General features: G+C 46.3%; 1 protein-coding gene across 1 annotated transcript; it reads right to left on the bottom strand.

Moving 5' to 3' along the window:
- Window positions 1-349: 349 nt before the first annotated feature.
- On the bottom strand, window positions 350-25,807 carry LOC135809870 (uncharacterized). Its single transcript, XM_065323311.1, has 31 exons — window positions 25,586-25,807; window positions 24,062-24,152; window positions 23,206-23,331; window positions 22,525-22,826; window positions 22,065-22,141; window positions 21,613-21,718; window positions 21,191-21,288; window positions 20,481-20,567; window positions 17,317-17,526; window positions 16,906-16,957; window positions 16,199-16,296; window positions 15,723-15,844; window positions 14,835-14,897; window positions 14,202-14,239; window positions 13,542-13,635; window positions 12,885-13,015; window positions 12,074-12,123; window positions 9,634-9,706; window positions 9,016-9,099; window positions 7,842-7,968; window positions 7,613-7,709; window positions 6,904-6,994; window positions 6,718-6,754; window positions 6,389-6,518; window positions 5,756-5,890; window positions 4,758-4,864; window positions 3,658-3,733; window positions 3,266-3,390; window positions 2,483-2,632; window positions 1,683-1,802; window positions 350-1,074 (listed from the first exon to the last, which is right to left on the bottom strand). Exons 1-31 carry the CDS (start codon window positions 25,690-25,692, stop codon window positions 976-978), a joined length of 3,303 nt encoding a protein of 1,100 aa, XP_065179383.1. The 5' UTR covers window positions 25,693-25,807; the 3' UTR covers window positions 350-975.

Here is a 25,807-nt window from a genome sequence, read left to right as displayed (position 1 = left end):
TATTATCGGTAAAATTTTCGGCACCGAAGTTACCGAAAATACAACACCACCGAAAATTTCTGCTTTTACAGTACTGACTAGTGCCAATCATAGGGTCAACTCGTTGTACTGTATGTTCCGGGTCAAATCACCGGCGATCAGAAAGGTGATTGGTACGATAAAACCACGATGCCGGCCGGTGCGAGGTGCAGCAAAGGCAAACCACTGCCAGGACGTAAACAAAACGTTGTGCTGTGGGCTCATTCTACCGGATTAGCACACTCTGGTAAACGTTGTGCTGTGGGCTCATTCTACCGGATTAGCACACTCTGGGTTATAGAGCACTCTTGTTATTTTGCAACGCGCTTGGTCAGGTTCAACTTTTATTTTAGACTAATAGCTAGAAAGAATTATAGAAAGAGAGAGAAATACTAGTAGCAACTATAATGTATTAAAAAAAGAGAAAAGAAAATAAGTACTAACGTAGCCGCTTGGTTGAGCGACTTTCAGCACACCAAAAGAGAAGCGATAGTACTAGGCGAAGAAGAGCCAGTATGCTAGTAGTAAATAGCTGGGGAGGTAAGGACGCCAAAGCCGATCTGCCCAGGAAGGTGAAGATCCGCACCAGCATTGGTGCAAATGCAAGCATACATACCAAAACGCTATGTACAAATCAAGGGGCTAGAGAGCCCGGCGGATGGGAGGAAAATTAAACTACAAGAGCACATCTCTTGAAGATGGATCGTGCCTGAGGAGGGGCTCGCAGTGTAAGAAGAACTCTGAAGAAGCCAACGAATATACACATTATGAGAACTCGGAAGTGTCGCAAGCAAGGCCATCCTTTGCTACTTGGTAAAATAACCTAATTACTATAGTCGGGAAGAACATAAATGTGGACATAACTTAAGGGCAGAAATGCACCTGTGCATGCATTTATCCAGTAGAAAGGTTCTGCACAATTCCTCTACAAAGAGCAGAGCAAGGCGACAAAACGTTTTACCAGCGGTACGCGGAGCTGCCCGCAACGACTTCAAGTGAACTGCCAGCCGGGACCTTGACGGGAGTTGTAAATGTGATCACGATACCATCGGTGGTCTGGAGACAAAAAGAACACGCACCATGCACGTTACACAGAAACATTAAAACGTGACAGTGCATGACACAACGTCACATGGCCAGGGTTTTTCCACTGGTCGGAATTCAGGGGAGTAGGAAGCAGAATTCGATGGACTGCGACGCCACACATGAAACCCCCCGAACATATGATAATTCAGGTACATATCAGCAATCGGTCAAGGCAATGCTGATACGACTACACGTACATGTATAAGCACATGGTATTGTCTATACTGTTGGTATTATCAACGAAATGCAATGAAGTTCTGTGAAAGAAGAGTTTGGGATGTTATGTTAGATTCGGATGGATAGCCAAGGATTGAAATGGAAAAGACAAGACCAAAGGTTCACATGTCATGTTATTCCTGGTATGTCTAACACCAATAACTATAGCCAAGATACTGGTGAGTCGGAGCGTGCAACATTTAGCACTGACTGGCGTGGTGCTGACATTCAACAACCTACATGTGAGCCTGTATCATGTCTTGAATGTAGAACAGACACGGATGGGGATTCTTGCTCAGTATCACAGACAGGGTTGGAAACACAGTACACTCTGTGCCAGAGCAAGCGGAGGTCAGCCTTACCTGGTCAATACGACTGTAGCGCACGTGAGCAGGAGAGCTGCTCAGTTTAACCACAATGGACGACGTGGAGAAAGGAAGGGTGAGCTCAGAGATATCCATCTGACCATAGGTAACCTTGACCTGGAGAAACAAGAGAACATAGAGCATGTACCACAGAGTCACAAAAGTTAGCAACGCGGCTATGTGCATGCTTCGCAGACCTACTGTAATCATACCCGGGAGGCTGCGCAAAAAGGAAAAATCCCAGGAACAACCATACCAACAGCAGTGAAATACTTCAAAGCCTATATCAAAACTTGTTCGGTAAAAATTCACAAAAAAATGCAGCCTAGTCAATAAAACTATCTCCTGCGGGTAGGGACATACACACACACTGTCTCTCTCGTTACGAGAACGCTTATGTTGTACTGTAGGCCAGTTTTCCAGCTTCGCACGCTCTCTACCATTGTGAATACAAAGTAGCAGAAAACTATACAAGCACCATGGAGAATTAGGTTGCCCGCCTAGATCACGCAAAAGTAATGGAAGCTACAGTCCATTTCAAAACTATAGACGCGTACCTAGGCAAAAACCGTTATGCCAGCATCTATACCACATAAAATCTGTGATCACTTTGTGCATAATTTTTTCCAAATTGGGCATCTGTTATCCAATCCTTTAGAAACTATATGAGAGTAATTGTGGAGCGATCCTGAGCAATATTCCGAAAACTATTCTCAAAAAGTTCAAGCCAAATTTGAAATATTTCAAAAACCCTACGCGTCTATAGTTTTGAAATGCACTGTAGCGCGAAGACTCACGGAAGCAGTGCCAGAAGTTCTGTCAGCGTTAACAGTCTGCAAGTACTGTCCCCATGCGGAGGGAACAACGTAGAAGCCCTGGAACTTGTCGAAGGACAGCCTTGGGTTGAAACCAACACGCAAAATTGGACCCTCAATGACGTCAAATGTCTGTTCCAAACACAAATAAAGGCAGAGACACAGACCTCAGTAACTGCAGTACAAACATATTGAACCACAGACGTAAATAAGAGTCCCCCAGCTCGAGAAAGTGCTCAGTGCTGCTGAGAACAGAGCTACTGCACACACAAGTCACAGCGCACCATCCATCTTCAGTGGAACTAATAGCTTCAGGCCCTTACGGTACACCCAGGGGTGTATATTATACAGGACCGCCGGAAGCAGTTTTCAATTGGTCCGGTCATGCCATAGTCTTATACAGTTTGTGCGTGATATGCGGGGGAAATACGCCCTCCGCAGCAGTTAGCATGTGTTGGTGGCCACAAAGTTGGTCCGGTGATAACCTGACCGACCGGACCGGTTCCGGCGGGCCTGATGTATACTAGGGAAGTGCTACAAAGCTCTAACCATTTCACTACCCATGTACTCTTGATAGCAGCTATCCTCTCGTAGACACTAGCCCTCATTCGTAATGATCTGACCAAAATTAATGTGAGCATGCTGCAAATTATTTAGTGATCGCATAATGCACTGATCCACAGATCATCTTTTTTAGTTGTTGGCAGTGAAAGGGTTAAACCAGTACAAAGCAAGAGGGAATATTAATTGGCAGGTGTCCCTCACCAGTCCAGAGGCAGTAGCAAAGAGCTGGAAGGCACACATTGGGCGTGAGTAGTGGTCACCGCACTCGATCTCATTCCACGGGCTACGGCGGGTACCATCGTAAGAGTTGCGAGAGTCCTGAAGAACTGTACAGAGATAAACAAGATCGTACCATAACAGGCAGCGCTACAACATTTGATACTCAGGATCTACATGCATGAACGTAAGCTTGTGCATGCACACATTCACTGTGTGTGTGTGTGTGTGTGTGTGTGTGTGTGTGTGTGTGTGTGTGTGTGTGTGTGTGTGTGTGTGTGTGTGTGTGTGTGTGTGTGTGTCTCTCTCTCTCTCTCTCTCAAATACACACACCACCCAAGTGGGAGATTCTTGACAATGTAAGCAGCGAGACGTACCCTTCAAGGCAACATCAGGCACACCGAGGTAGATGCAGAGAGATGCATAGTAATGCGATAGACCAGTCCAAGCACACTGTACAAACAAATCAGACAACAATAACAGTGAATAACAACCTACAGCACATGTACCAACAACACAATATCAGAACACGAGGCATCACAAACTTACTGTCAAAGAGAAAGATCGAGACTATAGATCTACTACCTCCGACAAGCGAAACATGGTGCGTTTTTTTTTGATTTTTTGTGTTGGCACCACAACATCACAAGACTGTGAGGTACGACCTAATTGTAGCTCCATGCAATCGGGTGCAGGAAGCCAAGCGAAGAGCTGGTGAGTGGCACATGGCTCAGACTAAGTCAGAGGCAAGCCAGTCTCGCGTCCATTCTGCGAAGGAGAATCGTCGTGCTTTCGCGTTGCAATGGAAAACCAAGGAGTTCTCTCTCTCTCTCTCTCCACATGCCAAACAATCCTAGCATCTTTCAATAGCCACCAGAGCAATGAGTCTTTGGTGGCTAAGGAAAATCGCCAGGAATTGCTGCAGGCATTTTTGGACAGTTGACGAGAATACCCGGCAAAACAGTTGTTTGAGTCCAGGCGCTTGTGGAGGTGTTGCACAGTTCTTACCACGTCAACCTGGATAGTGGTGGCGGAAACGACTACCCTCGACACCATGGCTCGAGCACAGCACACAGGAGCGACATCGAGATTTTCAGAGCGATAACAACAGAGGTACTTGCTGCAACTGAATCCGCTGTCGTCCCACTTTCATCTCAAAACAGGAACAATTCCTCTCCAGACGAAACTGCGATCTCTGAATCAGGAGAGTGATTCAGCCGAAACATGTCTCTAACGTCCTTGTTGAGCAATACAAAGTTGAATTTTGGTGAGTCAATCATTAGTTTTGATTGTAAAGTGTGAGTTATTTCTAGTAATTTGAAGTAAAAAAAACGCGCCAAGTTTCGCTTGTCGGAGGTAGTAAAACATTCCGCGTTCCACCATTAAAGAAAAGAAATTCCAGCAGAGCGCACACGATACCAACAGACTATCAGTTGATGTGATTCAGCAAAACACTAAAGCGTGTTTGCGAGGTTACCTCGGTGGAGTACAGAAGACGGTTTGCTGGTGGCACACCGGATGGCCAGCTGGCAATGACAAGTCCGGCATCACGCTGATCGTAGAAGCGGCGTGGCGCCTGGTCAGCTACAAGAATTCATAACATAGTTACACACACACACACACACACACACAGAGTAGCCCAAAGTCAACTGCATAGAACAGTATCCAGTGCACAGATACCAAGAAGCACCTTTTCACAGCCCCCATTCACGAAAAGCAACCATGAGTGCAAGAAAAGTCCAGATAGTACTTAACCCTTTGAGCACGCATGACGTATTAATACGTCACGTACAGTGTCACTGCACCCACGCATGACGTATTATTACGTCGTGAGTGTACATAGCGTACAAACGCGATTTGCATGAACCGCGTGAGTTCAAACTATCGTAACTCGGTCAATTCTTGGCCGATTCTCACAATCGAAATATGTATCTGCAAGAGAAAACTCTCAGCTTGCGATAGAAACAATCGCCGAAGCGATACGACCCCGGGTTGTTGAGATATGCGACTCGACACGGCAAATTCAAATCGATTTTTTTGCGAACTCTGCAGAACGCGTATTCTCCATTTTCGATCATTTTCGCGCTATCTGCTGCCATGGAAACTAGATTCAAATGATGGCAGCGGATCTGGGGAGTCCTCAAAAAAAATTTGAGCTCGATACGAGCAAGGAGAGTGAAATGGCAGCTGAGGATTTGATCTCCTGGCCGTGCTCAAGTCTGTCGAGCGCGTGCGTGAAGTTTGCCAGACTGTAGCATGGGCTTTTGGTGTCGCTCCGAGCTGAGCTTGGAACTATTTTGTTCCTCGCCTCAAGACCTTTGCAGGAAGCTCAAGATCATGGAATTCGTCCAAAGGAAGGTAAAGTTATCGATCCTTGAACAGCTACTACTTTCATAGGAAAAACGCGATTTTTGCAGGTGTTGACGTGGGGCGGCATTCAGGTAGCGTCGTGCTCAAAAGGTTAAAATAACATACCTGGAATAAAGGAGTCGATGTGGTTGTGAGCGAAAATGTTGACAACGGTGCTCTGGCAGTGATCCCTTGGCAGGATATCACCAAGCTGCAGAAGGTAGCCCCACCATTGACCGAGGAGGCAGTCGACAAATGTTGCTGTATAGAATACACACACACAGGCAACGCGTATAGACATTGTTCTGGCGGGTAAAGTTATGTCTCCAAGCAGGAAATCCAGGAGTTATAGCGGCGCATGTTCCACCGTGCTTTACAAAACATTAGGTCATCCCCGTGATTGGCGCTCTTCGCCACGAATCTCTGCTTTTGCTAAGAAAAATTAATGTACCTGCACTGGCCATAGTATGTACATGTAGTGCTCTCTTCTGCTTATAGCAAGGGAGTGAGTGGTAGCCAGGAAAACAAATGTAGTAGCTAGAAGTGGACAAAGATATCCAACGCGCGAGTCAAAAGCAGCGCCACATTTCCACTTCTATTATATCATGCACGGTCCAAAACCCATTTAAGGGCCGAACGAGCCGCTGGCGACTTGGAGCTGCAGGTCAGATTTCTTTGGCCACAGCTGGACTATAGTCTGCAGAACATGATTGTACATACAACATCCATGCACATGAGACAACTACAGAAGCAACTCACAGTCAGACACGACCTCTTTGGCGTTCTCTGGGTCAACTTCTTGCGTGTACCACTGGCCGTTGACATAGCACTTGCGGTCCAACGAGGCACGGCCCATCACATATCGCTCGTGATACTCCGTAGCCAACTCCTGCAAACCCAAACGACAGGTATTCAGAAAAAGAACTGAGAACAGGCAGGCAGAATCCAACATTGAAATCTAGTCAGAGTGCTCTATTTTCAGTACATAGCCACAGCCCACGCCATACAACTTGCAATCGCCATAGAAATGAGACCATTGTGCCAAGCGGCCAATACTATCAGAAGAAGAGAAATCATGGAACACTCACGGTCTCTCCTTGCATCTTAGCCATCTCCTCAGAAGCGCTACAGGCGAGAAAATCACACCAACGACAAACAAAAGTCTAACCAAGTCTCTAGTTAATGACCTGAAGATGCATGAGAAGAGAACGGCTTGTGAATATAGCCGAATGCAAGCTGTACTACAAGACTCCGGTAACCACATGGTCACTAACCGAAGGCCGCACAAGTAGAGAGCTCCGATGAACGTGTTGACACCGAACATTGAAGTATCATAAGTGTTCGGCTGTGCAATCTTCATGGTGCCTATAGAACCACGCACACAAGATAAGAAAAGCAATAGAAAAAGAAGTGCTACAAGTTCACAACAAACACATCTTTCATCACTGGGCTACAGTCGCTTGCAGAAGGACATTCGAATGGCCCTAGAAACCCAAGGAATTAAAAACTCGTGTGGCAATCATGCCGGCACACATGCACACACGGGCATGCACAGTCTCACATGGGCTTGACCCACATACACTACACCACATTCACTCGCCTACTCATTGACACACACACTCACACACACACTCACTCTCACACACACACACTTAGAAATCTGTACAAAATGAACTGCCTAATGTATTATCGCAATCCAAGTCCATAGCATCCTAAATTAAATTAAAGTGTCAGTACATTGGTTGCCTAGAATCGCAACGTGAAAATGAAAAGTACCCTCCAGTGATCAATAGCAGGGAAGAACATCAAAGGCCTTATAGTTATGTGAAATGAAGAACAGGACCCCTGCCCCCCACCACACACACACGCACAATCGCCTCGGTCCGTTGCAAGTCCTGAATCCAGAATGCTTGGTTCCAGGGCCGTGCGTGGTGTGGGTGACTAGTGCCGAGACTGCATCTTTGTTGTCAAATACACACTCACCGTCTCCCTGGTCGTTATGGGTCATCCACCTGTGCATAATGCGCTTGACATTGGGCCAGGCAGCATCAAAGAATTTTCGCGGTGCGCCAAAGCGGACCTGAACATTCAAAAAGCAAGCAAGCAAAAGAGGCAAGCAGCTTGGTAATACCAGTATATAGACGAACTACAACCAACAAAGCAGCCTAGATAATATTGTTATAAGTAAGGAGCACCACACACTGAACCATACCTCGCGATAGAGCTTCAGTACGCCACCCATCTCTCCATCAACGCACAAGGCAGTACTTTCCAAGCCACCGTCGTAATTAGGCCAGAACATCCACTGTGGGCGCATCATCAGTGGCACATCACAGCGCCTAAAAAAACCAAGAAGAGAGAGGGAGAGAGAGAACGTTGCAGAAAGAGAGTAATATGCTCTGCAACTTCCAAAAGGTCTTTATATACAGAAAGAATACGTTCAAGACAAAATTAAAAACGCCAGGCAGTGCAGAAAGCTAAGCAAACCAATTCAAAACAGAATCTACATTCCACTGCAAACTTATGATACTATAATGCAAACCTTTTTGCACCTACACAAAGTAGGGACTTCAATTGAAAAACCAAATTCGCGAGTTTCGCATAAAACGCTAGTTTTTCTAAACCGGGAAGGTTGGAGAAACAACCTGTGAAAATTTGAACCCAAAATTCCAAGGCAATCTAGAGTTATAGTCGATTGAAGATCGGAAAACGGGGGAGAAAGTAGTCACAGAAGTAAATGCAAGTATGTATGTGAGCCGTGTGGTTTCCGTCCAGCACTGCACTATCTGGTACATACATGGTGATACAGGATGTGTGCATGCATGCAGTGTGCACGCATGCCGTGCGCGCCTACTTGCACAAGTCACACGTTTTCCCCGTCACTGCTTCTACAGCGTGCGCGCAGTTCACTCGATTTTTTTCGTCTACCTCCAGGAAATCGCCGTGGGCTGGTTTCTGTGATCATCTTCCTTCTACCGTGATAAAGCGCGAGCCTCAATGTTCTAGAATCCTCTTGGTTTAGGCTAATTCGAGGCCGCTGAACACGAAAATCGGGTGTTCTTTGTGGGGCCGAGTACGGATCTGGTCGAAATTAGTACTTCGAAGTGCATCCGCGCCAAGCGCGGAGGCATTATTTTTGGAAGCATGGCATGTGTGGCACCATTGGAAAGGTAATGACCTCAGCTACCTAAAAATAGCATCGAGAAGGCCGAAAAGGCCGCGGGAGAAGATACTTGGGCCTCGAACTGCATCTCGAACTGCAGTCACGAGGCGCCCATTCACTTTGTACAGGCGAGCTGTGACTGCACTTTTCGCTTTTCTGTGACCGGAACTGAACTCCCTACACAAAGGGAACCATAAGCGAGTGCATCAGTATATGTACTCACGACAACAAGCGATCAGCGGGAGAAACCTGTTGACCTGCAACCAGGTCTACATCACGCATGGTGACTTCAACCTCTGGCCACAACCTGCACAACAGAAAAGAAACCATTGTCTTGAGTGCTGTATTGCTGTTGTGGTCGGACTGCTCTTTCATTGCGGACTAAGAGCCACCTGACTTTAAACATGGACGTATACCAGCTTCAAAACAAATATTCAAAAAGGCAATCACTGTTGATGCAGATTTCATAGTAAACTCGGATAGTAAACTCGGATGGTGAGCCAATTAAATTATGGTGAAATAGGAGAAGGACAAAATGTTCGCTGACTGTATAAGATCTGGTTACGTTGGTGGACAGTTAGTCATAACTCGTAACATTTTGTCCTTCTCCTATTTCACCATAATTTCATAGTAAATACATCAAAGCCAGATTTCCTGCCCTAGTGCCTGCAAGTGTATCGACACAAAGACCAGTCTTTGGAAATTGGAAAGGCACGATTACGTCAGCTCTAAGCCAGTGCATAGCTGGACAAGGTGATCTTTCAACACCAAACTTGACGATGACCATGTGGGTAGATCATATCAGATCTCCTACTTTATAAGTATCAACTATGCTACGTACTGGCAGAGTGTTTGTTCGTAGTTCCAGACGTGAGTGCAGTTCAGAGGACAGCAACCAGCTTCTGTACTGCATCCTGCATGAGATTGAAAGGGGGACACATATAGACACGAGGAAACAGCCATCAGTTTTCGAGGAAAGAAGCATGCTCTAGCACTGTAGACAAAGAATATTTCATACCGTATTATCTCCATGATAAGCCCCGGGCTTATATTTTCCAATCAGTCCGGACCCCGGGCTTATCATTTTTCATCCAGCTGGTACATGTTTAACCCTTTGAGGTGCCACTGAACGCGTGAAAATGCGCAATTGCAGTTCACTCCACCATTTCCACCATAACTTACGTTCTGTTTGCTTGATTTTGACAGTCTAGGGCTCTTTGAAACGCTCTTTCCGCTGCCAAGAGAATGAGGCCACGCTCAACTCCGTGGGTGCCACAAAGCCTGCTCCAGAGCGCAGGGAATCGCCATAGGTCGGGCCTCGTGTTGAAAGAAATACTTCTAAATTTCATCCCAATGCCATTTCGCTGTCGTTTCTTGCACAGCTCTGGATTTTTTTGCATCTCAATCAGTAGTTTCGACGTCATTACACCCACACGTCATCAGCTGGCTGCACACCACGTGATCCACGGGAAATCCCCGAAGCACGAGGCGAAAAAATGATTTTGAGACGTTTGAACAATTTAGTGCCGCGATCCAACTTTCGAGCGCCATATCTTTATCATCGTTTCTCCTATCGCAAAAGCGATTACACCATTGGAAAGCTTGGAGCTTCCTCTTTGATCTACATATTTCGATATTTGCAACAGGACTAAAATCGATGGAGTTACAACAGTTTTACGGTACGTACACAATATCAGTCGTTAATGACTGATGCACCGCTAAGGGTTAATTCGCAGCGACCAAACGAGCAGAGGTGCTCAATAACAAGGAAGCGAATGAAGGTGCCAAGAAGCACGAGGGGACTTATATGCAGAAACGAAGGGGCCACTGGTAAAAAAGTCCCTTCTGACAGATGTTTCGTCTATCAAAGGCTCGTCAGAGAAGGTGATACTGGATATTGTAATTGACATAGCTAATATTTATACGGTATATTATGGGCGCAAGAAACTAGGTAAGGGCGCGCTCACACTGCGACCAAAACCAGCGTCCATGCGGCCATGCGGCCAAGTTGCATGGCAACGGCATGAACTTGACCAAAACGTCGCGGCCACGTTTCAAATCGTGACCGCGACCTCCGGAGGGGGGTGCCACGACTTGGCGGCAACATGATCGTAGACGTGAAGCGTATTTGTGTACAACCTGGCCTGAAGTATGTTCAATTTCTCAAATTCCGGTGTGTTGATTCATGAAAATCGGCGGTTGTCGATGTCACCTCGACATTTGCACATTTTAAAAATTTTGTAGTTGTGGTCCTGCACGCACGCACCGCCATATATGCATTCTTTGCCCTTTTTGGACGATGTTGATTTTGTTTTTGTTTTTGTAGTTGCTTCGTTGTGATCGGGTCAGTGACCAATTTCTACAGTGTACTCGTTCAATACGATGGCAGCTTGGTCTGGCTTTTCGGTTTGGTAAGTCATCTTTCTCTACTTTTCTGCGGTGATGGAATGCCATACCTCAAGACATTTCAGTTACATATCATCGGAAACTACAGTTCTCATCTCGGCAACAGACGAAAGAAACCACTACTGGAATTTCCACTGCACTGGCACTTGCCCTGACCACGAGGTCAGGAAAGCGAAAGCGCTTGGATGTCAGCGGCAGTCCCTCAAGAGTCCAAACCTACCTGATTGTATGAATTATTTTCGTCGACTTCAAGAATACGAGCCACGATGCAATTCCTCCAACATGCAAAAAATTACATCCAAAACGGGCCACGACTTTATTAGGAAACGCACGAACTCTTTTGGATACGAACTGCAATTCGTAAAGTTTGTGTGACAACTTCACGTCTACGCGTGTACGAGGCCTAGTGTGAGCACGACTCCCACGTTTCTGCGTTTTGCTGACGCATGGACGCGTGCTCATGGTCGCAGTGTGAGCGCGCCCTAAGGTGTAACACTGAGAAGTTCCAAGAATATTCTCAAGCGAAACAGCTGTCAGAAGGAATCGTTTACCCGTGACCCCTTCGTCGTTTGAAATTAATAATTATTGGTGTGAGTAATGGCTACCGAGAGTAGCTATGGTCAGCTTTAGAGCGCATGGTGGAGGAGAGTTTGTTGTATTATTCAACAGCCGAATGGTACCATTCACAGTTTAATTCATCATATGCGCTGCGCTTAGATTGGAGACTGGGCTTGTATATCTTCGAAGCCCCCCTTGGACTGCGCTTATAATAGAGACTAGGCTTCTACAAGAGACTGGGCTTGTAACAGAGATAATACGGTATACCGTAATTCGCATGCCGCTCACGAAAAAGCCAAAGCATCCAGATGACTTACCCTCAAAGGCATATAAGCGACCATCAGCAAGGTACATGCAAGTAGGCGACCTGCCACAAGTACACAAGTACAACACAAGTCAAACAGCAAGAGAAAAGAACTGATTCAAAGGGTATAGTCAGACTCAGCAGTGATTCGATTGGTTGCAGAAGCTGTGATCGTGTATCTTACTATGTAATACCAGCAGCAGCACCAGCTCATTGGCGGTAAGATTAGCAGACAAGCGCCAAGTTTGGTTTGGCATATCCTGGTCTTACTGGCCTAACTGGCATACACACACCTCAGACATGCCCATCGCGGGAGCGATGATAGCGAACAGCTATGTTTTAGACATAGCAACTTGTGCTGGGATTACACCATTCAACAGCTTGCAAGGCTGATGAATTGACCGCCACTATTTTTAGCCTGGTATCCACCACACAGCTGTTTTGAAGTGACTTTTTCTGGCCAGTGAATCCCTATTTTTCATTTTTCCATTTTTTTTCTTTTTTTTTTCTTTTTTTCTTTTTCTACACACACACCACACCACATACTCCGGCATACACTGGCTGTTGGTAACCACCCAGGAGAATGAAAGAAAAGTCAGGAAGAGTCTGAGAAAGAGAAGAAAGACGTGTGTGACCATAATCGTCGGGAATCGAACGCGCAACCTATCGATTGGAAATCGCTGCACATACCACTGCACCATATGGGACACACACACACACACACAAACACACAAACACACACACACACACACACACACACACACACACACACACACACACACACACAAGACAATATGAGTATGTACACGGTTTGGCTGTCTCACCTTGGCACCGAGACACGACCAGCTGCACTGTCAATGAGTTGCCACGGCAGCGTGCTATCAAACATGGCATCGCGGAATGCCATCGTTTGCTCAGTTAGCCTGGTCAAGTTGGTATGTGTGTACAACAATACCTGCGCATATTTAGAGGAACATTTTAAAAAAAACATGACGCGAACTTCCCAACACCATGGCACAAAATGGCAGTCTGGATACAGTAGCCCACAATGCACGTACGGTGATACCTCGGTGCTGTCGAAGCCAGCCGCTCAAGGGACCTTCAAAATGTAGTCACCGTATACAGGTGGTCTCCTTACTCAGTGTAATTCGAATGGAAACAACATCGCGCAGTTCTCAATGAAATCAAATGGGACACTCGTGGATCGCTTCAACTACCGATAGGATCATACCTTGGCTGTATGAGGGCCACGGGAAATCCCCGCGGGCTAATGCTTCCCGTCATGCCAGGCATGGTTTTGTATGCATGTCGAATGCGTCAACGTTGACGCATTCAAGTATGGTGCTGCCGGTAAAGGGTTAAAGTCGAGTCCTACGTCTTCATCTCAACCTTTGGAATGTCTCCCGATTATAGACGTAAGCATTCACTTTGTGCAGTACTACTTCAAGCAGATGCATACAAAAGAAGGAAAGGGCACTTACGTCATGGATGTCCTTGAACAGATTCCCATACATGTTGCCGAGAAGCAGTGGTGGATTGGTGTAAGCATAATGAGGCTGGCTCCAGTTTGTAAAGCTGGAGAGAATCACGGGAAAGACCACCAGCACTATGAGAAAATGTGTACACTAGTACACTCAGAAAACAAAAAAAACACCGGAAGTAAAAATAAATAAAATACAACAGAAAGAGCAGCCTGTCTTTGATCAAATCCAGAGAAGTGAAGATATTGATGTCCAAGCCGCCTTGATCACGAAGGACAACAACTGCTTTTTTCGTGAACCTTTTCAAGCCACCCATACGATCTAGTAGTATACAAGGTCCGTGGATGATGTGAAGAAAACTAGTGGGGATTTCTCAGGGGTCAATAGGTGATGACATCCACACGACCGGTTATTCAAAGGAAACAACTAGCTCTGGATACCATCAGATCAACCCGTCCACCGCTTGGGGTAGGCTGCACAGGCGGGGACACCCACCCTTTCGCATTCTGTTACGGCCATTTCTGTATCAGCAGTGCTTGGGCTTCCGCAGTGCGTGGGCTGCAGCTGCATGATGTAATACGAAGCCAAGGCAGCAGTGTGCCACACATTTGGCCCATGGAAAATAGATCACAGTTACACTGTTGTTCACCAGCCGCTTACCGGTAGGGGAAATACCAGGCCAAGAAGAATGTGAACGTCTACATGTAAAGAAAAACAACAGAACACAGCAACAATGGTTACCTCGTGTGCACACGGTACAGCCACAGGGGGAACAGTAAAAGAGTCAAAACGCGCGCGCGCACACACACACACACACACGCGCACACATACCGTATTTTTCCGGTTGTAAGTCGACCTTTTACGACTAAAAATAGAAGGAGAAAGGGTGGGGGTCGACTTACAACCGGGATTCGACTCATAACCGGGAACTATCAGTATCTTACAAAAAATGACCTGCACTGCATGCACGAGTGCACCATGTGTACACATTTTTGCCAGTTCATTGGCCTTTTTTCAAGGATTGGGACGTTATACCCTCCAACAAGGAATGTTTACATGATTATTTTGTTGTTGTGTTAGTAGCAGGGAGTGGTTAGTGGTGCTTCTTTGGGTGAAAACTTTAAAACGCAGAATTGATACCTCCGGATATGGGGGTCGACCTGTAACCGGGGTCGACTTACAACCGGTAAAATACGGTCCATCACACTGGGTGGAAGAAGAGGCGAACTAGTCCTACCAATGAGAGGTGCACTTGAGGACTACAGGAACAATGCAGCATTGGCAGTTACTTACGGTCTTGCTTTTGGCTGGTACCACACGGCTGACAGCAAGAGCACCGTTCCAAGTGCGACCATCCTGTCGATATAACAAGTACATAGATTGCACAAGACCAACACGTAAGACGGAGAAGAAATAATCTTGTGATGGTGAAGATATCAACGAGAACTCCACCACCTGTGATTCATGCAACTATGATACAGAGAAACCAATTTGTATAGCTCCCAATGCCCCATGCAAAACAAATGCCATAATTCTTTGTCGCCATCTTCAATAGGCCCGTCAAATAGTAGTAACAGGTTTTTCATTTGACCCGACGGGACCACGCGACGCTTGCAGACCACAGCACGAACAGTTCACCAGCCACACTCCACGAAAGCAAGTAGTATTACTATTGCTTCTCCTCTGATGAGTTCCCCGTCAACTTTATGGAACGAAACAAGACTTGTCAGGAGTAATACTACTTGCTTTCGTGGAGTGTGGCTGGTGAACTGTTCGTGCAGTGGTCTGCAAGCGTTGTGTGGTCTCGTCGGGTCAAATGAAAAACCTATTGAAACAAATGCCGTCAGGGGCCATCTAAGATATAATGGTCGATCTTTTACACAGATCTTCATACATTTTTCCATGGTTTAGGCTACCCCAGTGTTATAAAAGCTGGCCGAATTTTAAATACCTATCCTTTGACTTTCCAGCTTCAAATGTGGCTACGTAGAAATACTAGAATTGCACGGGTCACACAATGCAGGGGGTGTACAGTCATTTTCACTATATCTACCACTATACTTGCGAGACACAAACAAGTTAGGGTGCCAACATTTTCGGATGAATACTAGTAGACTGTAGACAGGCACAATATCAGTGAAACTCCAATGCCAAGGACATACAATAAAGGATATTTCTTACAGGTGAAGGACCAGCTGATCCCTTGCCAGTCAAGCCTCCGGAACTGCTAAACTGTGACCACATGTCCTCGACAGAGTCGTATTGCAACAGTGTTGACACAATGTCTCTTTCCTGAAGGAGGGCTGTGACACACATCCAAACAGGAGAAAAACAAGAGACTCATACGGCGTACAGTCAAGAAATGCCAGTATGGACAAGTGCTCACACTGCCATGAAACAGTCACATGCTTGAGTGAGAAAGTTTTTTGGCAGCTTCTTGTATGCGACCTAACAGTAAAGGTTATATCAAACCTTGATGGCGACCACGGCTTTATATGTGGAGTCGAAAGGCAAGGTGAACACACCACATATTGAAGCATCTGAAGTCATAAGACATCTACACATACAAAAACTGGTAACCATGACACCAGGGAACAGCTACACATATTGAGGGGCACAAGCCTAGACTAAAAAACGTGTCCACTGCAACAACTCACCGGCATTGGCAAAGTGGCCATCGTGAGCGTTGTAGTGTTTACCGTTGGGATCAACCAACGTTGAGTTGACCATGTCGATGGCAACCATAGAAGAATTACTGCACCAGAGCATAGCAGGACAGAATTGCGCTCATCAGCACAGGCATGAATACAACATGGCTTCCTATATACAGAGCCGATGCTACTACAATTTAGTGCTAAAAATCCCAGTAACAGCTAGAACGTCCATAGGTGGACAACAACCAAGGACACCTCTACATAGGATGTCAAACTCGATTGCAAGTCGTACCCCCTTCTTTCCCCTTGAAGTTCAGCGTAAAAAAAAGTGCACTTCCATTCGGGGAAATACGGTACATGTATCAGGATACCTCTCAGCACATGACACTTGGGTGATTGGTGCTTGAGTGATGCTCATATAATTATGTACCTTCCTGAGGTCAGCCACAACGGACCAAAACGCTACCGAAGGAGAAGCAGGTAAGTTGCAGTGCTCTTTGAGTGAGCTACAATGTAGTGGCACCGCACAGAAAGAAATTGATGAAGCTGACACCTTAATTCGAAAGGATTAGAGGAAGAACGTTAAGTAATTCGCGGTGAAGAGACCGTTTTCGGAGTTGCAGAAGTTATACATGTGTGTTATAGGGGCTGTGTTAGCTTTTACGGACAATTAAAAAGGTACAAGAAAGACAAACAATAGATAGACTTACTCTCCCAGCGTCAACAGAGAATTCGAGTTTCCACCATAGGACTTGTTGTACACTAAGAGCACAAGCAAATACACCAGCATGTGCCAACATACGCACATTACAAGACGAATAATTCACTTCAAAAGACAAAGGAAAAGAATATAGATGCGGCGGTCACGATATTCTGTCCTCGAGTGCCAAACACCTGTGTACAGGTAGCAGATTAGTACTGATAACGTTTATCAAAATATATCTATAGCCCAGTCAACAAGCAAGCAGTCTAGAAAATGGTAACAAACTCCATAACAAAGTTAAACATTTTGATTTACAACTCACATCATCACATCACATCACAACAACAACAACACCAACACCAACACCAACACCAACACCACCACCAACAACAACGCACACACAAACACCCACACACACCTTCGTTCTTGATTTGGCTTAGTCCATCCCAGCCGACAATGTTCTGTTGCGAGTTGAGCATGGAGACTTGCACATCCTCTCCCATCGGGTTGTTGACTTCAAACTGGAAAGCGATGACCGGAATGCTGCTGTCCTTGTTGTTGAGGGGAATACATGGGTTGAAGGCAGTCATGTGAATGTCGACTGGCAGTCCGGCATTCGGGTAGTCAACTGCAATATAGAGAACAAGAAAGGCAAGCCAGTCAGAGCTACCGGGGTAAAACGATTAAAGGGGAAGTTCACCCTAAAATCAAAATCAGATATGTTATTGGGAAAAATCAGCTGAGTCGATTGGTGTATGTCTCGTCTTCATCCGGTGACTATAACCGGAGATATACGCAACTGAAATATCACTTTGATCCCCGGTTTTTGGCGCCGCCATGGCGTCACGAATCTGTGACGTCAAAGAGATAGAGGAGCTCCTGGAGCTCGGAACTTTTACTTGGAGTTGGACGGAGAAGAAAGTGAAGTCGTGAATGTCCAAGGCGGAAAGTCAAGCAGTATGAGGCTCAGAGCGGAGACGATTCAGGGTAGGTCTACCTCCTTGTCAGGAGATGACAGTGACTCCGAGGAGAGCGAGTTGGACGCCAGCGAAGGAACCGGAGTATACCGAGGATGAGATCATGCAGATGGCGAGTGCGGAGCAAGTTGGTGTAAATGCTGACGAAACTGCAGCGGGCTGCTGCCGACACTGACCCTGCTGCTTGCTTAGAGGACTGCTGGCCACCTGCCGATCGCGTTGGCAATACGTCCTGGTGTGAATGTGGCAAATGCGTCGTTCAATTATTGCGGAACGACTGCATTTGCTGCAAAGATGTTCCGGAATCGGCAGCCGCGGATTGGTTACTGAGTCTAGCTGCATTACTTGCACCTCGTAGTTCGGGGAAGGCTGGAGCAACCAGCACGCACTGTACATTGTACTGCGTGGCTATTTGGGCAAGATCCATCAGCAGGCCGGATCGAAGCCATCTGAGTTTGGAAACCGGTACGTGCTAATAGTGTAATACTGTCGTCGATTTTGCATCGGAGAACTGTATTTTCTCATCAAAATAAAATACTGTTCCATGGTGCAAAAATATAACCAGGATATTGGCTTGTATACTTCTTCAAAAATTTGTTGTTGTAGTGTGCTGCTGTTGCACTGAAATGTACGTTGACATGTGAGACTAACAGCAGGAAGATCTACTCCCCTGTTCCCCACAGCAACTCGCACCGTTACGCAGCACACCGACAATACATATGGCTGATGTTCGGAAAACTTGGCCGAGGAGTCCGGTGGAACACCTGCATAATGCATTAATGGACAAACGGCAAAGCAATCATAAGCTGTCACTATTTGTAGTCAGCCAGGTGCTTGCGCGTGTGTGTCTGTGTGTAGCTGTATGGTGTAGACCAGGCTGAATTGTGACGGTCAATTCTTCAGCCTTGCAAGCTGTTGAATGGTGCAATTCCAGCACAAGTTGCTATGGCTTCTGCCGTAGCATTGCCATCATTGCCTCCGGCGTTTGGCGTCAAAGATCAAAGGTGTGTGTGTGTGTGTGTGTGTGTGCGCGCACGCGCGCGCGCACGCGCGCGCGTGTGTGTGTGTTTATAGCAAAAGAATAGTCATGAAAATGTACTGCCAGTGTTGCAAGCATATGTACGTGTGGATTTGATCTACACAGTGGGTACCATAACATCACCTCTAAATTTCCCGTGTGCTGACGGGGGTCTGTGTGCACGCATCAGCAGATATCATGCCATCGTCTGGACTCAATGCGCATGCAACTGGAGACCGAAAAGCTGCGGCATACGGCTCAGCATGGGCTTGAGCTAGGATCAAACTCGCAAAATACACGCAGATAACAGTGACAATGCAACACAATGAAGACTTTCTTCGAATTGAAACTTACCACGCAGAGGACAGTGCTAGTGACCACTGTATGCCTTTTCACGACATGCAAAACTTGAATTGAAATAAAACAAAAATATATTGCACGATCTTCTGTCTTCATTCAATACTAGTACCTTGCAATCAACACACTGCAAACAGCTTTGTATCGGTATCTGTAAATCATTTTCTCTACAAGTATACGATGTACTCAACACAGTGGGTGAAACTGCCCTCTACAACTCGCGATGTACAGACAGAATTTCAACACGCTCTCAAAGCACGAAATCACCAGAACCATTCACTCACCTCTTCTCTCTCCTGCCTCTCCTGATACTGCGACATCCTTCGCTTCGCTGGGGGACGCCTGTCCGGGAAAATCGATGGCACAGCGTCTGCTTTCAGCTTTCGGCGGCACGTTTTGCCCATCTCTCCGTGCAAGTTCCTCTGGAAGGCATCTCCTCAAAATGTGCCGAACAAATTGCACAGCTCTCCTCAAACTTAGGTGGCAAATTCTCGCGGTGAATCGCTGCAACCCATTCCGCTCGGAGAGCTTTATCCCGCGGAATACGATGCACCGTGGTCCCAGGGGGCTTGCCAGACTGGTTAGAGCAGCCGACAGCACAGCAAACCGTCATCGTGGTTGAAACTGTTCAGGTCGCAAGAAAGAAACTCCACAAACGCCACTCTTTCTCGCTCACTGAAAAGCAAGCAGACCGGGAACCTGTATCTCTTTGACGTCACAGGGTGTGGAGGGGGTGTGCGCCGGCCGCATGACGTCATTTTGCATGACGTCATGATAAATTTCAAATTCAAATATCTCCAGAACGGCGTATCGCACGGCGATGGGACCTTCACCACCGAACTCAGCGGCTCGAAATCTACAAACTGTGAAATTTTGATTTTAGGGTGAACTTCCCCTTTAACCATGAAGGTGCACGGTTGATGATAGGCCACCAGATGCATTCAGCCATACATCAAAAGTCTTAGGCATGCATTTCCAATAGTTAGTCTAATTTCAGAAATTTTAGGTGCTCAATATTTTCAGTACGAGGGCAAAAGGCCAGGTTAGGTGAACAGAAACTCAAGGTACAGAGCAGCAATTCCTTATGGGATTATGTGTGTTAGTTATTGTTCGGTGTATTGAGATTTTAGGTATGAAACAGACACACTGAAAGCACCGAAAATAAAAGGACACCGAAAAATTGTGAAATTACGGATTGAAAATGGGACAGAGGCATAGCAGAACACTTACCCTCAACCGAGGGGTATTTGGCAGTGATCTCGATCTCTGGTACACCAGGAAGCTTGTTCAACAATTCCTTAGATGCCGGTGGGATTTCTGAAGCACATCAACATGCAAAAAACATCGCAAGGTATTATTCTACATAAAGTAAACTATCAAAGTGAACCAGAGAATGCAAAGGTTCAATACAGTACCACACTAAATACACACAATACAATGCTCTTTCCGGTTAGTATTAAAGTTATCTGCCCTCGTGCAACGCTCGCTGTGCTTATCGCAGTAAGAGCACTCTGACTTAAATGCCATGGGCAGGTTTAAAAAATGTTTCGTTGTTCAGTAGACTTTTAAATTAGGAACGGTTCAACCAGTCACCCAAAGGTCCGCTGATGAAATAGTTCCCATTTCAAAACAATTTATCTTGAGATCCGTTGATAGAGGCTCTTCGGCAATAGTTCCAGTTGAGAGTTTTCTATACAACCTGGACCTGTCCATTGTTGAATTTGGTTGAGTAACGAAGGAAAGCTATGCATTAAACAATGCCATAAGTGCCTTTCTAATAGTCGGGTCCGAAAGCGTTTGGCCAACTTTCCTAGATTCCTTGTCAATCGTTCTTCGCCTATCGGGGGGGGGGGGGGGGGGGGGGCACCACAAGATGAGGAGGGAGTAAGACAGACAAACAGACAGACAGGGAGAGAGATCAACAGACATTCAGCACCCACCGTGATCAGTTACCATCGCAGCAGGGACGAACCCGGTCTCGTCATACCAGGCGTCAGATTGCAACACCCTCGAAATGGTTGTGCTGCCCATCTCAACCCTGAGAAGGAGCAGAAAGGACACTGTTTGTTATCATAGCCATATCACAAACACTCACACCCAGTCCAGTGCACAGATAGCACACACCACTTCAGGTTGGGTTGCAGTTGAGTTTCATGTCTGAAGAATCATCTTCCCAGTTTGTGAAGGCTCTGTATGAGCATGCATTCAGCACCATACGTACAGCTGCTGCTAAAAACTTGTCATTCAAACACAGCATCGTTACACAGCCAGTGGGGTCATATAGCGCACGGTCACTTTCTCACTACCGGTCTCTACGCGCCAAGTGAGGAAAATCAAACAGATGCGTAGGGAAAAAACTTACTTGACACCCCAGAAGGAGTCGGGAACATGACCAAGGTGGTTGACCTCGTTGACAACTTGCCACTGACGCAGTCCACCGTCTCCCGATATAGCAATCACGCCACCACCTGCCATCGAGATAAAACACAATGTCACTGTTATACCAATCTAAAACTAACAGGGCATGCTCACGGCAACAGATTGTCAAATACGAAAGGAAAAGGCTTTCCTTGTACCGGTAAAACAAAGCAGAATGTATACAATACAGTTTCCTTCATGAACATTTACAGTGCTGGCAACTGAAATCCGACCCCCTGAGCTGTGCGCTCACATCGCAAAGACCCACACATGGGATGGTAAAACTACGAACCAGAGACCGCTAAAATGTGAACCCACCGCTCAGGGGGTCAGATTTCAGTTGCCAGCACTGTACTTGTTACAATATGCTGGAGATGGCATCCAAAGAAAGCTTACCAATAGGACCAAGAGCGAGCTGGCAAGCACGCAACGCTTCACCTGAGTACTTGTACTGGTCCAGTGTAGGGTTAACGCTGCAACACAACAGGCAATGCAAGTACATGATTGTGGTTGGAGCAGGCAGCACTTCTTGCAGCCGCACAGACAGAAAGGCAGTGGAGCCGATTCACCACTGAGCCACATGTGCACTCGCTAGAGGAGACCCGAGTGAACCATGGACAGTGCTTGCTGTTAACGTGACCGTTGCACCGCTAACATACTCAATCTGATCTCACCATCGCATTTGTATGCAGCACAGAAACAGTTTCTCCTACTCTACCGGGTTGGCTTCGCTAGGTGCATGAGCCAAGATAACATGAATAAGACTTGCAAACCAGGAATAACCCAAATTAGTAGCCAACCAACCAGCTGAAGAGGGAGACAAGAATACAATAAAACTAGCATTGATTCTACTTACGGCTTGGGGCCAACATCAGCATAGATTTTCGTCTCTGGGTACATCTTGGGGCACTTGACACAGCATTCAACATCAGGCTTTTGCACACTACACGGCGCCTTTTCACGGCAGTCCTTGGGCTTGCTGAACTCTCCAGGAATAGGATGGCAGCAGACCTTCTCTCTAGGCTTCTCCTCGGCCTTCTTGGGCGCAGTACTGGTGCAGCAGCCAGATGACTGAGGTTTGCAAGAGGATGTGCTGCATCCGCTTGCTGCAGATGGGGAGCACTTGGATGGGGGACAGCACTTGGACGGGGGACATCCCTGTTTGGAACAAAACATAACAATATGCCCTAATAAGCTGCTGTCAAGATTGGCAAGGGATGAAAGTGAAGAGACCGTTGTTGGAGTGAGGTAACATAAATACGCAAGTGGTTGCGTTGGCGTTTGCAGACAAAAAGAAAGGATGAAAGGCTTGCTCAGATGCTTACTTTATTGTACAACTGAACAAATAATTTCCCACGTACTTTTCTTGCCCAAAGAGCAACTTGCAAAGTCAAATAGGGATAAACTGTAACATGTTGCCACTAGGGTAGCACAGCAATACATAAATAAGTACAGTGTGTATGTGTCAGACCATAATGCACTGCCTAGGTTGTGGTGATAGGCAACAATAGAATCAAAACAAATTACTTGTACTTGCCTGGACAGATGGTGCGCAGGAGCGAGTGGCTGGAGCAATGTATTCAAGCTCCAACGCCTTGCCACCATTACTGGCCATTTTAACACCTTCGGCACAGACCGCACTCCAAGATTCCTGGCTCTGGATCTGCAGTGGAGAAACGACGCATGGCAAAAATAAAGATCACAACAATCAGAGTCTCTTCACGGTCAGTAGAGAAGTTCTGCTATACGTGCAACGTAGAGAAATCACGTAGAGAGCAGGTGTCTGGGTTAGAGTCTACGGCTTCGCGTGTTTGGGTCCAGATTTCTACGCATAGATGAGGTTCTCTACGTTGTGGCAAACGCAAAGAAAATGCGTACGGATCTGCTGGGTATCATTCCAGTGCAGGCAGAAAACTGCCAAATATGGAAGGGGAAATTCCCCGTACAATTTTCACGTGATTTCTCTACGTGAACGTAGAGCAGGACAGGATTTCTTTACATTACGGGAACACGAAGAGAGTTCGCATGATTCTTTGCGTCGCGGTCCCATAACGTAGAGTAGAACCTCCCTAATACGAGAACAAGATAACGTATGTCTGGCCATGTCTAGTTTTTAAGATGCATGTCACACGGGGAATAACGTCACTACACTACTGCTCAGTGGCCATATGCCATCCCCAGTATTGGGTAGTGCTTGAAGTGCATGCTGCCACTGCTAGCTCGCACGGCTGTACCGAATACATGCATGTTACCGTGAGCGCGCACAGGTGCACAAACACGTGATCACGCACAGGCTAGGATAACAACCCAGGCAATCGCGTTCCACACACTCATTACGCCTGCACCGTCACCAATCATGCAAAATTTGACAGAAATCTGAGGCCAGCACTCACCAGAACACGAGTAGAATCCTTTCTGACATATGCAAGAACACCGTCCTTCTTCTCAATCATACTGAAAATGGCCTTGCGTGCATTCTCCCAGCTGCAAACATAAGGTTAGGTATAAACACAGTGTTAGATGATGTAATCGGACATCCTCTAGAAACCGTAAGGCCCAGCTTGAATAGCGCGTGCCCAGTTTCCTGAGACATGCCAGTTCCGGTCGCAAATCAGCCAATTGTTGGCCTATTGCAAAGAATGCTATATCCCAGGAAAGCAGAGTAAGAGACCTTTCCAATGGTGTACCGTTCATCAGCATCCGTGACCGTTTTGCAGAGTAATGACAGTTTGCAGATTCTTCTTCGACATACGTAAAACAAAATTGGGGAGGGGTACAGTCCGCCGTATTGATGGTACCAGCTACTTTTGTGGCCATTTCATCGCTAGCTGGAAACTGAAGGCACCGCATAGTTCACATCCAAAATATTTCGGGCCAATTTGAAAGTCTGATTTAGTTTCCAGCTACCTTGATTGATAGTTATGTTCCTCATGCTCTACTTTTTGGAGAATTTGATTTTTCGAGTGAACTCCCTTCTTAGTACTTAGAACACTATATAGTGTACTAGAACAGTGTGCAGCGCAATGAAGGAGAAATTTCTGGTGAATGACAGCCTGTAGATCTACCCTGAACACAAGCAATCTCTTTTTCGAATCGGTTTACGATGTCGACATAGGCAATACCAAGAGTACATATTTAAAACCAGAGTGTGCAACTTGGGATGGTTCCTGTGGGAGTGTAATTCGTGCAGTACGTCGTTTCTGACGGCATGGTAAGCCACAGGTACGGCGAAAAGTGGCGTAACCAGTCACGGTGGTGCATGTCACTGAGTTTTTGTCCTGATTTCGGTTTCTTGATACGGATGGCCTGGTGAATTTACTTGTCAGCGGATGTACGCAGCACACGCAGTCACACAAAAACACTGAAATCCTAAAACAGGACGCCTAGAATCATGCAACTTGGGTGATTTCAGGTCTGTGAAACGCGAAAAATTGAGCTGTACGCAAGTCGCGGCTTGGCTGACCTCACCAGGGTGACGTAGCGCACGAACTGCGCTGTTTCAGAATCTCATAATCATAATTATGCACAGTTGCACACTATGGTTTATGTACTCTTGGCATTACGTAACGTAATGCCGAGGGTCCACGATACACAAAAGGAGAAGCAAAGGTAGATCTATGGCTATGTAGTATGTACAGAAAGCACAGAATGAACACGTTATGACTCAAAGCCAATACATGCAATAATTATTACAATCTACGCTGTACACAATCTGTAACGAAAAAGTATCCATTTTCCCTCCAACACTGATTCCAAGTGAACTTCCCTCCAAAAAGTAAGATTTTCACATCTGGACATGACTTCGCCAAGGCAGACAACCAAAGAAAGTGAAAAGTTGTCTTCAGCTATAACAAATAATTGTGGACAAGCTACAGCTCACACAAGTACAAGGTTGACAGCAAAGGAAATGCACGTACTTGAAAGATGGATCGATCCACGTTGTCGTTTCAAGAGTGCGAACTTGAATGCAACGCTTCAAAAGCTCTTCCGCGGAGCGGCAGGCACTTGACAGAGCCGACTCCATAATGGAGGTCACTCCGAAGTTGTGACTTGAGCTTTTGCCAACTACTAAACTAGCAAGAGACCGATGCCGATAAAAAGCTTCCTTCTCGAACCAAAGGGTCGAATGCAGAGCAAGG

The sequence above is a fragment of the Sycon ciliatum genome, chromosome 2 (assembly GCF_964019385.1).
Source record: "Sycon ciliatum chromosome 2, ocSycCili1.1, whole genome shotgun sequence".
In the NCBI taxonomy this organism is placed as follows: Eukaryota; Metazoa; Porifera; class Calcarea; order Leucosolenida; family Sycettidae; genus Sycon; species Sycon ciliatum.
Note: the sequence above shows the minus strand (reverse complement) of the source record. Positions and strands in the feature narration are given on the sequence as shown.